Genomic DNA, 13,895 nt, shown 5'->3' on the forward strand with positions numbered 1-13,895 from the left:
AACTAAGCTAATGTCAATTAAATATGTAACACCCTTAACACAGTGCCTTACATGGAACCATATAATCAATGATTATGAAGTTATCATCACTACTACCACCACCGCCACCGTCATCATTTATCAAATAAATGAACAAAGAGAAGACAGACGTTCATATGGAAGTCCACTGTAGTAATAAAGAACTACTTAATATCTAATCCAACAAGAAGGGCTCTGTACCAGGGAGGGTCTAGGTTGGCCAGGTGCAGAGATGACTGCAGGGCAAACAGCAGGCATTTGAGGAACAGTGAGTATGGGTCTAAAGAAAGATTCTTTCACAAGGGGTCTTCCCAAGAACTGCTGCATCTAAAACAGAAAAGGTAAAAAACAAAACATCCACACACATATATTTATATGGGCAATGATCTAAACTCATAGAGCAATGTTTGAGGAAAAGAGTGATTTGAAGTCTAGTCAGAAAGTACAATAGAAACAATGTTGTCATAAAATCATTAAATATATGAATGTTTGAAAAGCAAAGGGCAATGAAATATACTAAAGAACACTGAAAGAAAAAGAAGAGAACAAGGTTCTAGTCCCACTTTCCCTTCACCAAGCTGGGTAACTTTGGATGCCAAGTTACTAATCTATGTAAATATAAAAGAGTTGGGTTATGTGATCTTTTAAGGTTCCCTCACAACTGGAATAATAACAAACTGTGCAAAGGGGCTCCTCACTGAATACTTTCCATGTTGATAAACAATACTGACACTCAGAAATTCCACTGAAGAACCAAAGTTGTCTATAGATATTACTTTCACTATTATGTATTGGAGTGAACTTGTACTACCTGATAGAATTCTGACTTTATGTTTAGCTCCAATGACAGAAAAAAGCTAAAACAGGGAGGGCCTGGGGGATAAATTCTCCAATAGTGACTTGTAGACATGCTTGTATTTCTAACTTTCCAGGGGGTTGTGAAAAGCTAATAATTTGTAGCATCTACCAATGGGGTGGATACCTTATTGACTGGACTACAGAAGAGGACAGATTTATCAAGTATCTAACATGTGCTGGGTCTAGCATAGGCATAAAGCAGTTTAACTATTCGCTGAATTAAAAAAATGAACATCAATATAGCTTTTATGCAATGATCCTAACACCAATATGTGAAAGGTTAATGAGGAACTTTATAATGGATAGATGAGGTTGACATTCGATTTTTAACATCACTAAGAAGAGACATTGTGTGCTTTCTGATGTGTATATACATCATCACCTATAAAGAACTCTTGCCAAAAATACTGAACCTGGTTCTAGCCAACACACTAGATCTAATCATCAGTTTATAGGAAATTGTATAACATGTACAATGGCATTAGAAAGACGCAATCAGTTAAATCAACAATGTGGGAAACTGAACAGTATAAGTGACTTAGTTTTTTAGCAAATAAATGACATGAATAAAAGGGAGAGCTGTTATCAGCCAAATATAAAGAATCAACCTTGCTTGGATTGTTTTTTAAAAATAAGAGTTTTTAAAGTTAAGATAATTATAACCAAATTGGAAATATTGTTGAGCTAGGCAAGAAAGACCTTTTTGAGACAACTGGGGAAATACACACTTTAACTGGATATTAGATATTAAAAATTATTTATAATTCTCTTAGAAGAATGATGTTGTGATTATATCTAATAATAAGAGTCCTCATCTTTTGGGAATACATATTAAAGTGTATATGAATGATATTATATGATACGTAGGATTTATTTTAAAACATTCCAGTGGGGAGGAATGGGGATAACATGAAACAAAACTGACAAATAATGCTGAAGGTGGCTCTTCGGTTCATAGAGGATCATTATACTATTTTATTTTTATGCATGTTTCAAAATTTTCATAATGTAAACTTTTTAAAGAATGAATGAATGGTGAATACTGAGTTAACAGTCCTGTTCTCTTTGGGGACAACTATTACTTAACACTACTTTAAAGATTAGGTAGCCAGTGTACAAAACTCAAAATACAATGAAACACATAAAAATACTGTGTTAAACTGGGAACAGTACCTGTTATTCCAGACTTCTTAAGTTAGACTACTACATAAGTTAGACTACTGGTGAACATTCCTTATAGTACTAGAAACTCAGAGATAAACAGACTTTAGTGATCAGATTATCTAGTACAATTTCCTGATTTATAAATGAGAAAACCAAAGTCCAGAACAGCTCATTGTCCAGAGACAAACATGTCTTTGAAGTTAGGACCTGAACTCAGATCTCTAGTATATTTCCATTGTATAATACCACCTCAATTTATAGTATTTGTGCTCTCAAACTGTTCCACTAATGCTCAACACTCACTGATGCCTATACTTTAACACAACTGTCAGCTTTGATCAAGCACAGCAGTGACACTGTTAGGAAGCACAAAAAGACACATATGTTAGCAGAAGGATGCTTATAAATTCCATAAGGCCTAACTGCCAGTGGGTTTTTGTCCTTGACCAAATCTGGGTAGCTACATCAGAGCTAAAACAGTCTCTAAAGGAATGAGGATGCAGAAGTCGAGCTTTGCTTATTTGTCAACTACAGAGTATCACTAGTATCAGACAACTTATGCCAGTCTGGTTCCAGGAAACTCCAAAGAACAACTCTATATCTAGCTTCTGAGTTTCTAGAGCCATTTTGTATTTAGAGTCAGAGGAGAGTTTAATTACAACATATAGGCAGTAGTTTGAATATGGGCAGAAGGTACAGGGTTTCTAGATCTCCTACCAGAATATTTGTGACTTCCTGTAGAACTACAGGGAATCTTTGGGATTTCTCTGTCATGTACATAATACATTCTTTATCAGAGTAGTTAGGTGTTCCATAATATAGAATAGTATTCTATACTATAGCAATAGAAAAATAATGTCCATAATACAGTATTCCTATAAAAAGTGAATTGACCAAAAATATAAAAGGCAATACTGTCATTCCAAACTAAAGCCCAGAGTTTACGTCATATAATGCTTTTAGCTCTGGATTCTGCTTTTGAAACACAGTGAACACCATACAATTTACATAATTTTTAAGTTCTTTGATATACTCAACTATTTGTAGAAATAACATTTTTTTCATTTTTCTAAATTTTTTTTTAATTATTTTATTTTTTAAAATTTTTAGGCGAGGCAACCCTTGGTTGACCTCACAGATTGCAAGGACCTTGTCAACTTACATTCCCTTATTTTTTATGCCTACAGCACTTGGTCTTCCTAGGTGGTCTCCCATCCAAGTGCTAACCAGGCCCGACCCTGCTTAGCTTCCGAGATCAGATGGGATCAGGCTTATTCAGGGTAGCCCGTGGATGTAGACTTAGGAATAACATTTTTAAAGTTCTCCTACAAGCAGAAGTACTGATATCAAAAGTGATCTGCCCCCAAATATTTCACACCTTTCTTCTTTTCCTACTCCCAGATCTGTTATAATAGTAAAAAATTATTTCCTAATAGTTTTGTCCTAAAAGGTATTTTGGAAAGCTGTATGAGTTTACTGGGTTAAGATACTATGTTTCCCAAAAAGATAACATAAATAGTTCAGCATAGATACTAGTTTATCTGATTAAGACTCATTGATCCCTAACAACAAGTAGAGAAGGGGCATAAAAGGAAGCCTCCTGCTGTTAAAGGTAGAATAGAAGATATAATTTAAGGAAAAGAAAATCTAAAGTACAAATGGTGGGGTGAAGTTCAGCCTGCTAGGGATAATGCTGAAGTGTTCCAGTCATCTAGGGGTAACTTGAGGGTATCGGGAATTCTAAGCATTCATCAATTTTCTTCCATGATGCAGATGAGAATGCCAGGATAAGAATACACTACCGGTTTAGATATTAAATGCATCACTTAAATCCAGTGACGCAACCTATGAAAGTGGCCTCAGTTAAGCCAGCCAACTATTTATTATCTGGAGCTGATAGAGCAGGAATGGACATGATTACAAATGATATGCACATCATGCGCCTATTCCATTTTGAACACACTTTAAAGATATTGCATATTCAGTGTTTCACAGCTCTTATCATTTTCTCAAGATGAAGATAGCAATTTTCCAAAATGTCATATTTCTTACCAGTATCTCAGGACTAGGTGGTGGTGGAGGAAGCTGGATTGGAGGCAAGGTACTCAAGGCAAACCCTTGCTTTACCTTGTTAATTTGTTCATTGTACTGTGTCTAGTAGAAAAAGAAACAATATTTTAAAGCAAAATCAACTTCAAAGAAATAGCATATAAAAATACTTGATGTAGTTTTGAATATGATAGCACAGAACAAGAATTCTGTCAGTATGTCCGAAATAAAAAACAAACAAACAATTTTTGACATGAAAACAATTCTATAGAATACTATCCCTAATTGTAAATAGTTGTATTTTTAGAAGTCTCTATTGACTGACCAGATACAAAGACATATAATTCACAGACACTTGTGTTAATTCCCTTGTGGTTCCATAATTTTCAGCCCCAAAATGGGAACCACTAATATAAAATGAATAGAGTCTAAAGATTCAAGAAGCTATAAATATGAGGAAAACAGTATTTGTAACAGAGCAGAACTACTTGCAAATGTTAATTTTAAAAAGTAGAGGGGACATTTTAGAGAATATTTATTAAATATTTACACTTTGTTTATCTCAAAAGTTATATCTCTAACTTTCTCCAGGTCCACATATACCTTTGTTTTATTCTCTTGGATTCTGCCAAAAGAAAGACTCCAATCCCGGAAGCTTAACAGCATGCTTTTAACATTTTTTGACATTGTGCACATTTTGCTTTATCATATTATTTTGTAAACAACCCATAAGAGTGGGGAAAAAAAAGTCTTAAAAAGCAAATATTTAGAAACTTCTACACAGAAGACATATGCTTGAAAGAAAACAAGAATACAGAACAAGGGGCAGCTCTTTTGATGCCAGAACTCTGAATAAACCCAAGAGAAATGCTAAGCATCCCTAAAGACTGAGTAAGAAAGAATCCAGGAGAGGAATAGTCAAGATCACCAATGAAAAAGCTAGTTAATGCTTTGGGGCAGCTTTTCACAATTGAATGTCACTGTGTTGTGAAACCACAACACAATCAACATTATATATCAACTTTAAGATATAAATATAAAAATATTATAAAACCAAATGAATAATAAATATTCAGTGGGTTACCTCTTTAGATTACCTTTAGCATAGTCCTAATTCTATTAAACCAATAATTAAGAATTTATTATTTTGCATTATGGAATTATTACATAAAAAGTTAAGACAAAACTAATACAAGTCTGCTTGATCTTTTAATTCTGTAAACACACAATTAATCAAACCAAGTTAGACATTTATTTCTGATTGGAGCAGTTAGCTTTGGAATTCTAGGAAAATTAAGTCTGAGGCACAATATTTTAGTTTATCATTTACTGTTAAAAGGACCTAAAGATCATATGTATGAATATAAAATGCTATTGACAACCAACTACGTGGAAGTAATCAATCTCAAACTTCAAAAAGGCATAAACTTTAATAACAAAAATGAAAAAACATGTTCTTCTTTAAATTTCTCCAGCAATTTTTTTAATGATAAATGTTTTCTTTAAGTATATAACATCTACAATATTGAGTCAATTCACTCTAAATACACTTCACAACTTACCCTGAGAAATGCAATCTTGTTTCTGACATCTGTCACAATGGTATTCCAACTGTCTACTGCAGCCTTTAATTGAAGTGATTCCAGGTTGCTGATAGAGACAAGGAGACACGAGAGAAAGCTCTTTCTTTTTATATACCACTTAGGTTTCCAAAATTTTCCATTATGTTCTCTAGTGTATATGTAAATAATGAAAAACAACAAAATTACCTCATCACCACCACTAACCCAAAAGGGCAAAAAAGTGGAAGGAAGGGCTTGTTATTAAAAATAAAAACAAGAACTAGGAATTTAAGATTTCTTTTTTCAAGGGCAAATATAACTTCTGGTTCAGAACACCAAGTTTTTTTCTATTTTGGTGATATATTTTTAGGACGTACTATAAAACTTTGGCACAGGAATCCCTCCACTGAAGTAGGAAGGGAGAGAAAGCCAAAAGGGAAATTGCCCTAGCCATCCAATGCAGGAGCATTCTTAAAGATGTTGACTCATCTTAGAAGCAGGTTTTAGACTACCTTTACCCTGACGTCGCAAGGTCACAGTTGGCCTATCAGGCCCTTCTGCAAATTAGTAAAAGATATTCCCTATGCGAGGGCAAAGCAGAAAGAAATACCTTTTCTGAAAGAATGAATTAGATTGTTGCCTCTATGACATACATAAATTGCACAACTACAGCAGCCAAATGACTTAACAGGAATTAACATGCCCACCAAATGACTTAAGTAGGAAAGGCTTTGAGATAGTTAAGGTCTGTCCTCTCTAGAAGAGATTTCAAAGCCTTTCAAAAGTCTCTATCTGTTATAACATCCCCACCCCAGTATCACCCAGTACAACAGTTTTAATCTTATATAAAGAGGCTAAATATTCTAATTTACAGAGTGTTCTTTCTCTCTCTAACAAGCAAAGACAGACCGATGACTTAGAACAGTGCTTCATCAACCAGAATGCACATCAGTATATCCTGAGAATCTTGCTAAACTTCAGATATTCTGATTCTTCAGAAATGAAGAATGATGATCATTAAAATGATAACTTAAAAAAATAATGATGCCTTGGCCCAGAGATTCTAATTTAATTAATTCTTTAAGTTTGAAGGTATACTCCATAAAATTATAAATTTAAAGAGAATCTCATGCAACCTGCCCAAAATTTGAAAATCACTCAGAGCACAGCAGGAAATTAACTTTAACATATGATTTTAGGTGCTAATACTAATTTTCCCACCAATGTACTACAAAGGTATTTATAATCAAGCATTAGAAGAGAAAACAATTAAAAACAAGTTTTCCACTTAGACTTCACCTTGATTTGTAAATATCTGGTCTTCATACATGTCTCTGACTAATTTTTTTTTTTTAATCTATTTCACTGTGGAGGAGGGGGAAAAACCTGTCAGCAGCTATTCTTGCATTCAGTAGAATTCTCAATGCTTCAACAGAAGCAACAAGTAAAAGTATCGAAGTGACTAGATGACTTTTGAGGTTTAAAAACACAATGGTTTCTTCACTCCAAAGACTCTGACATCATATATGTAAAACACATTACAGATTATGTTCAACCTTGGAGCCACTTGTATCTCTGAGATCAAGATGCATTAAGGAAGAGGGAAAAGTTTACCTTGCCGCCATCTGAGTGACTCTGGCAAGCTGACTGAGGCATTCCTTTTCAGTCTGCTCTAGATGAAGCAAACCAAAATCTCTACGACACTGTAAGAAATACACCTACAGGTTTTTGAAAAAGAGAAAGAAGGTGAAGGTAGCCTTGCAAATGAACACATTCTTTTCTCAATCATTTCAAGTAAATTTTAAGCTATTTTTCGATCTCTTTCAACAGCACCTGAGCTTCTTGACCATCCACGATGCATTATAAAAGCTTTCTGATCAATTCTGCAATTTTCATTTTTTTAATTCAATGGTTACTGGGTTGGTAAACATTCTAGAAACTTAGTTTTCAAATTTGCACACACATTGGAGCCATCTCAGAAACTAAAAACTGATGCTTTGGTCCCAGAGATTCTAATTTAATTGATACTAGATGTAGCCTGGGTATTAAGGTAAGAACACTTGAAAGAAGTCCTGCTATTTTTTTTTTTGTTTTCTGACTGATAAAAGGGTAAGAAAATATTCAGACCATACAGCACTATGCAGTCCAAATGGGCCTTAGAGGTCATCTAGTCCAATGTCAATCTCATAGCAGAAATCCCTTCTGCACCATTACAACAACAGTCTATTATACTCTCAGACAGCATTAAGTATTTCTAAAATTAATAATGGAAGTAGAAAGAAACTTCTTGACTAAAAGCAGTGAAAAACAAAGAATGTAAACTTGAGCTCTTAAGGTAATTTGAGTTTTTTCTTTTCTTTCAGTTAAAGTTAGCACTCCAATACTTTATTCCCCAGAGAATTTGGGTTAAGATACTACTTTCTGATTGTTGACCTCTAGATTTCTGAGTACTCTGCTAAAGAACAGAACTTATTATGGCAGAGGTGGGAAGATTTATAATGGTTTTAATGTCAAAGAAGTCTCTAAAAACTTGAATCTTAATATGTATCAACATAATCTACAAACAAAAATTACATACATACACACATACAATCGTATTTCTTTTGAGAGACCCTAGCTGTAGGTTTCTAGGCTCACTTAGAAAAAACTGTGTGACTTTCTGGGTCCAGAAAATAAGTTGGTTTTTGACACTGGATGTATAATGTATATGTGCTTTTGGAAGATCCATGTAGGGAGTAGCAAAAAAGGGAGATATGGCAGCAGTGAAATGTTATTCTTCAAAGTTTGCCTTAGTGACCTGGCTTCATGAGAATTTTTCCAAGATGTCTTCATTTGCTATGTATACTGAAACAGACTAATTTCTTGGAGTCATTTGGGGAAAAATAACATAAGATAATCAATAGTAAAGTAATCATGTAAAAAAATGTGAGTCAAAAAAGCACAAGGGTTGGAGCTGAGTTTTTCTGGCTGGTCCTAAGATGTCTTATTTCTCTTTATTTAAAAAGCAATTATTTTTACAATTCTTTACTATACTAGTACACAAGTAAAACTTCCCTCCCTGACCCCCATCTCTTTCTCTCTCTCTTCATACCTCTCTCTCACTCTCGCTCTCATTTTATTTTATTTTATTTTATTTTACCTCAGCTGTTAAAGCTCTGCTAGTTTCTGCATTCAGTTTGGTTAAGTATGTTTTAATTGTGCTTTCCAGGTTATGTTTCTCCATTTCCCACTGAGATCTGAAATATATGGTCATTAAAGAGTCAGTAACATTGCAGCAAGGACAGACTTTTCTACCTTATTCAGAAGGAAAAAAGATACAAGCCATTCAGTGAGTAGTTAATAATTTCTTGAAAAGTATACAGCATATAAAATCGAAAGAAGACATTACTTAAGCCTAACTGTTATCTTTTACTATCAAGAGCATAAAACTTTTAAAGCTGTCCATATAGGGGTAATTATTTAAAACTTGGCTCTGAAATCAAGTTGTCTGAGGATGAATCCGAGTTCTGCAACTCATTAAATGTGAAACCTTGGGCAACTTCTTTGTATCTCAGTTTCCTCACATGTAAAAATGGAGAAAACTATATTACCTCAAAGAGCTGTTGTGAAAATTCAAATATAAACATAAAGCAGTTTGTGTTTGACACATATTAAGTACAAAATAAATGTTAGCTATTATCATTATTAATAAATTTTACATAAAGTTTCTACAAGCCTTTTTATATTCCAACAATAGCAACTATAAAGGTTTTTGTTATTCCTGTCATAAAGCTAAGTCACTGCATTAAAATATTTTACTGTTTAGTCAGTGCTTATATTCAACACCTTAGAATGAAAAAAAATTCTATAGCTTGAGAGGGAGGGAGATGATGATAGAACATTATTTATGAAGGACATTATGGAAAATGGCTACCTGTGAGGTTTCTCTTTTTCTTATCTCATTTCAGCTTGAGCCCCAGAACTCTAGAGCATACAAACCAAATTATGTCTTTAATGGAAATGATTAATTAGAAATACAACACTGTGACAGGGAACATTCACAAAAGCTGTCCTCAATGTTTTATTAGAAACATCTGTATACTTGAGTATCTGACAAACATTGATGAGAAACTTGACAAAACAATATGTTGTTAATACCATTAAGGCGAGAGTATTTTGAGGGAAAAATAAAAAAATATTCAAGGAGATATCTTAACCATGAGAAATACTGTCCATAGAATATTGTACAAAATTTGCCTATTAGAACAAGAGAAGAAAATAAATAAACTGGACTTCATCAAATTAAAAACTTTTGTACTTCAAAGGACATCATCAAGAAAGTGAAAAGACAACCCACAGAATGGGATAAAATATTTACAAATATCTGGTAAGGGACCTGTATCCAGAAAATACAAAGAACAATTAAAACTTGTAAACAAGTAAAAAGACAAACAACCCAATTTAAAAAATGGCCAAAGGATGTGAACAGACATTTCTCCAAGTAGATATACAAGCTCTACATATTAATCATTAGTAAAATGCAAATGAAAACCATAATGATATGCAACTTCACATCCACTACAATGGGTAAAATAAATACAGACAACCTAAGTAGTGCTGGTAAGGATGTGGAGAAATCAGAACTCTCATCCATTGTTGGTGGGACTGTGAAATGGTGCAGTGACTTGGGAAACAGTTTGGCAATTCCTCAAAAAGTTAAACACAGGGTTTATTGCATGTCTCATTCTTAGGTATATAACCAAAAGAATTAAAAATATATGTCTGCACAAAAATATGTATACGAATATTCTAATAGCATTATTCACAAGAGCCAAAAATGAAAACAAACCAAGTGTCCATAATTGATGAAAAAACAAAATGTGTTATATCCATACAATGTATATCCAATACAATGAAGTATTATTTATCTACAAAATGGAATGAATACAGACATATACTACAAAATAGATGAACCTTGAAAACATTATGTTAAGTGAAAGAAATTAATCACAAAAAGCCTCTCACATTATATGATTCTATTTATATGAAATGCCTAGTATAGGCAAATCTACAGAGACAAAAAATAGATTAGTGGTTGCCAGAGCTTGGGGAAGGGAGAATAAGGAGTGACTTTTAATGAATCAGGGTTTCTTTTTTGGGTGATAAAAGTGTGCTGGAATTAGATATTGGTAATGGTTGCACACCTCTGGGAATATACTGAAAATCAATGAATTGTACACTCTAACAGGGTAAATTTTATGCTATATGAATTAGATCTCAAAAAAACTGTTAGAAAAAAATTACCTACGGGTAAAGCTATGAATGAGAAGAAAACAGCTAGTTTCATAAAGCAGTCACACATACTAGTACTGATTAGGGTAAAGAGATAAGAACTCTTTAAGCTCTAGTTCCTGACAGCGGTGTATTGCGGAATTATAATTTGGCTCATTGAAAACTGCTCTCAGCAGTTTTCTAGGGCCAGAGCTAAGGTGAACATACCTCCCATTTGCCTATGACACTTGTAGTTTATACCCATTATCCTAGTGTAATTATTAATACTGCTCAATTTCAGGTTCAAAGTGCCCCAATCTGTATAAAAAATTATACTGCTACTCTGTCAGAATATGCTGAGTATAGTAGTTTCGGAGAGGGTGCCCTCAACCAAAGCAATAGCTGTTTGTACCTTTTCATGGAAAGTTGCTCTTTAAGATTCTTGATTTCATTATCTTTAGCATGGCTCTGACGCTGTAATCTAAGCAAAGAAGAAAGTCATAATAAGGTCATTAACATAGTCAGAACAGATATAGATGAGGGGGGATTAAGTTATGTCTATTTTGGGCTACAAATTTTGAGACTGAAAATAACTGTACTCTAATACCTAGCCATTCTGAAAATTATCTTATTTCTGATGTCTAATTTATTGACTTCCAAAAGAAAAAACTAAGTTCTAACCCCTTCGTATTAACTAAACTATAAATTATAAAGCCAAAGAGAAGACTTATCTTGTATTCCTAGTTCAATGACTCAGGAAAATGTCTTCAGCTCTTTGTACTTTAGTTTACCCACTAGAAAACAGATGGTACCTTCTGATGTTCTAGGCCTTTGGTAGGATTGAGAACTTTAAGTTTCTTAAAGAGGTATTATACCAAGTCATGCAAACTATTAAAAACTTAGGGCCTGAAAGAAATGAGACCTTAAATATAGAAGGAGACTGTGTGCAAATAAGAAATATAATGAAAACTATAAATTAAAACTGGGGAGTCACTACATGACCTAATCATGAGAAGACTGGGTAAAAATGTTGTATAAATCAGAAAATATAACCTGCGATTAGCTTAAAAACTAATATGTAAGAAGCTATTCAGAAAATTGCAAAGTAATACTTTTTGGTTAACATATATTCATATACCATTTTTGATGTTCCTCCCTTGTGCTGCTGTATTTCTCTTCACAACCAAACTTGTATGTTACCCTGTTAATCTGCTTTGGTAAGCAAAAGAAAACATTTCTCTTTAAGTTTCTAACATGTTCAGACACTTGAAATACACAGGAGTTTTAGTTAATATAAGTTATTGGAATGGGAAAAGCCAATACTTAAAGTCATTGTTTTAACGACTAGAGACCGCCCATTCACCTTTACTCCAAGCTTCATAGAAGCTGTAGACTTAAAATCTTGTTTTGTTGGACTGAAAATGCAATGAAAGAAACCAGGTCTCTTTCTATACGAAAAGAGATCACGTTCTTAAGTAAATAATAAGAAATAGAAGCTTTGTTATTGTAGTATACAGGAGTATGTAGAGAGAACTGAAAAGTGGTAAGATTTCTAAGACTGACATCTTCCTTTGTATACTTCTATTACTTCAATATTTTACCCAGCTAAAGTTTACAGTGGGTGATAAGAGTTGACAGAGCTGGTGGGGAATTCAGAAGACCTATATTCTCAAATAAAAGAAGATAAGGCAAGCACAGTTCCTATCATCCAGCTTAGATACAAAACAGCTATATATGTTCAGGCAGTCCTAATTTATCAGTCTTATTTGTCTTGTGAATAACATGATAGGGTAGGATTAGATTTTCTTTTCTAAAAGATTTAAGTTCTCAAGCTTACTCTGGCTGGCTATTAAGTTTATTATAAAGCTTTTATTGACAGCAGTTTCTTAAATTTTATTACGTGTTTATTGTAATTTGTACAAAATATGTCACCTTTATATAAACCTTCTTTGTTAAAACTGCAATCATCAACTAATGTTTACTAAATATTTACTGTAGAATTAGCACTGAATTAGGCCAAAGGAAAAAAGGTGTGGTTTTGTTTTTGCTTCCTATTAAACACCATATTCTAAGATGAAAGAGATGAACATTTTACAATTAAAGAATATGTATATTTTTATCATATACTCCTGGGACATGATCAAGTGAGCGAAACAAAGAAATACTCAAAAGCATACACAAGAATACACACAGTGCTCATGCTTTTTTCTCTGCCTAGATGCCTTCTGTCTTTTCTCCCATCTCATCCCACCTAGCTAATGTTCAATCCTATGTCTTCATTGAGTTCTTCCTAATCACAACAATTAATAGTACTCTTTTTACTCCACAAAATGCATTTGACAGTTATGTGCTTTAAAAAATAAAAAAAACTTTTTGAGCTAATCATAGATTCACATGCAGGTGTAAAAAATGATATAGACTAGACAGATTCCATGTACCCTTTACACATCTTCCCCCAAATGGCAGCATCCTGCAAAACAGTAGTATAATAACCAGGATGTTGACAGTGATACAGTTCAAGATACTGTACAGTTTTATCACCAGAGGAGCCCTCATTTTGCCCTTTTATAGCCATGCCCACTTGCCTCCCACTCTCATCTCTTTCTCATAATCTTAGGACCACTAACCTGTTTTCCATATTTATCATTTTGTCATTTTTGAAATTTTGTCATTTCAAGAACGGTAAATGAAATCATACAGTATATAAGCTTTAGGGATTGCTTTTATTCACTCAGCATAATTCTCTAATGTCTCTAATTCTCCAATGTCTAATTCATTCCTGATAGTGATGTTCGTATCATCTTTTTGTCAGTTTTGCTAGAAGTTTGTCAATTTTATTGATCTTTTCAAAGAAATAACTTTGTTTTATGAATTTTTCTCTATTGTTTTTCTGTTTCCAATTTCATTATTTCTAATCTTCATTATTTCCTTTTGCTTTTTTCGGGTTATTTTGCTTTTCTTTTTCTGTGTTCTTGAGATGGGGGCATATGTTAT

The 13,895-nt window shown here is 33.5% G+C and overlaps 1 protein-coding gene and 1 pseudogene across 22 annotated transcripts in view; both read right to left on the reverse strand.

The window, feature by feature from the left end:
• The window catches only part of DZIP3 (DAZ interacting zinc finger protein 3), a 96,358-nt gene that overhangs the window by 18,189 nt on the left and 64,274 nt on the right, over window positions 1–13,895 (reverse strand). For 21 of the 22 annotated variants that reach the window (XM_023526786.1, XM_023526815.1, XM_023526891.1 and 18 more), the window contains 6 exons: window positions 11,314–11,382; window positions 8,791–8,887; window positions 7,266–7,369; window positions 5,652–5,739; window positions 4,093–4,194; window positions 220–345 (listed from right to left, as the gene is read on the reverse strand). In XM_023526786.1, the coding sequence (XP_023382554.1) occupies window positions 220–345; window positions 4,093–4,194; window positions 5,652–5,739; window positions 7,266–7,369; window positions 8,791–8,887; window positions 11,314–11,382 (586 nt within the window). The remainder of the gene's footprint in view (window positions 1–219; window positions 346–4,092; window positions 4,195–5,651; window positions 5,740–7,265; window positions 7,370–8,790; window positions 8,888–11,313; window positions 11,383–13,895) is intronic. The other variant, XM_023526851.1, reaches the window with a different exon arrangement.
• On the reverse strand, window positions 3,219–3,339 carry LOC111736893 (annotated as a pseudogene).

Source organism: Pteropus vampyrus, unplaced genomic scaffold (assembly GCF_000151845.1).
Source record: "Pteropus vampyrus isolate Shadow unplaced genomic scaffold, Pvam_2.0 Scaffold1, whole genome shotgun sequence".
Classification (NCBI taxonomy): Eukaryota; Metazoa; Chordata; class Mammalia; order Chiroptera; family Pteropodidae; genus Pteropus; species Pteropus vampyrus.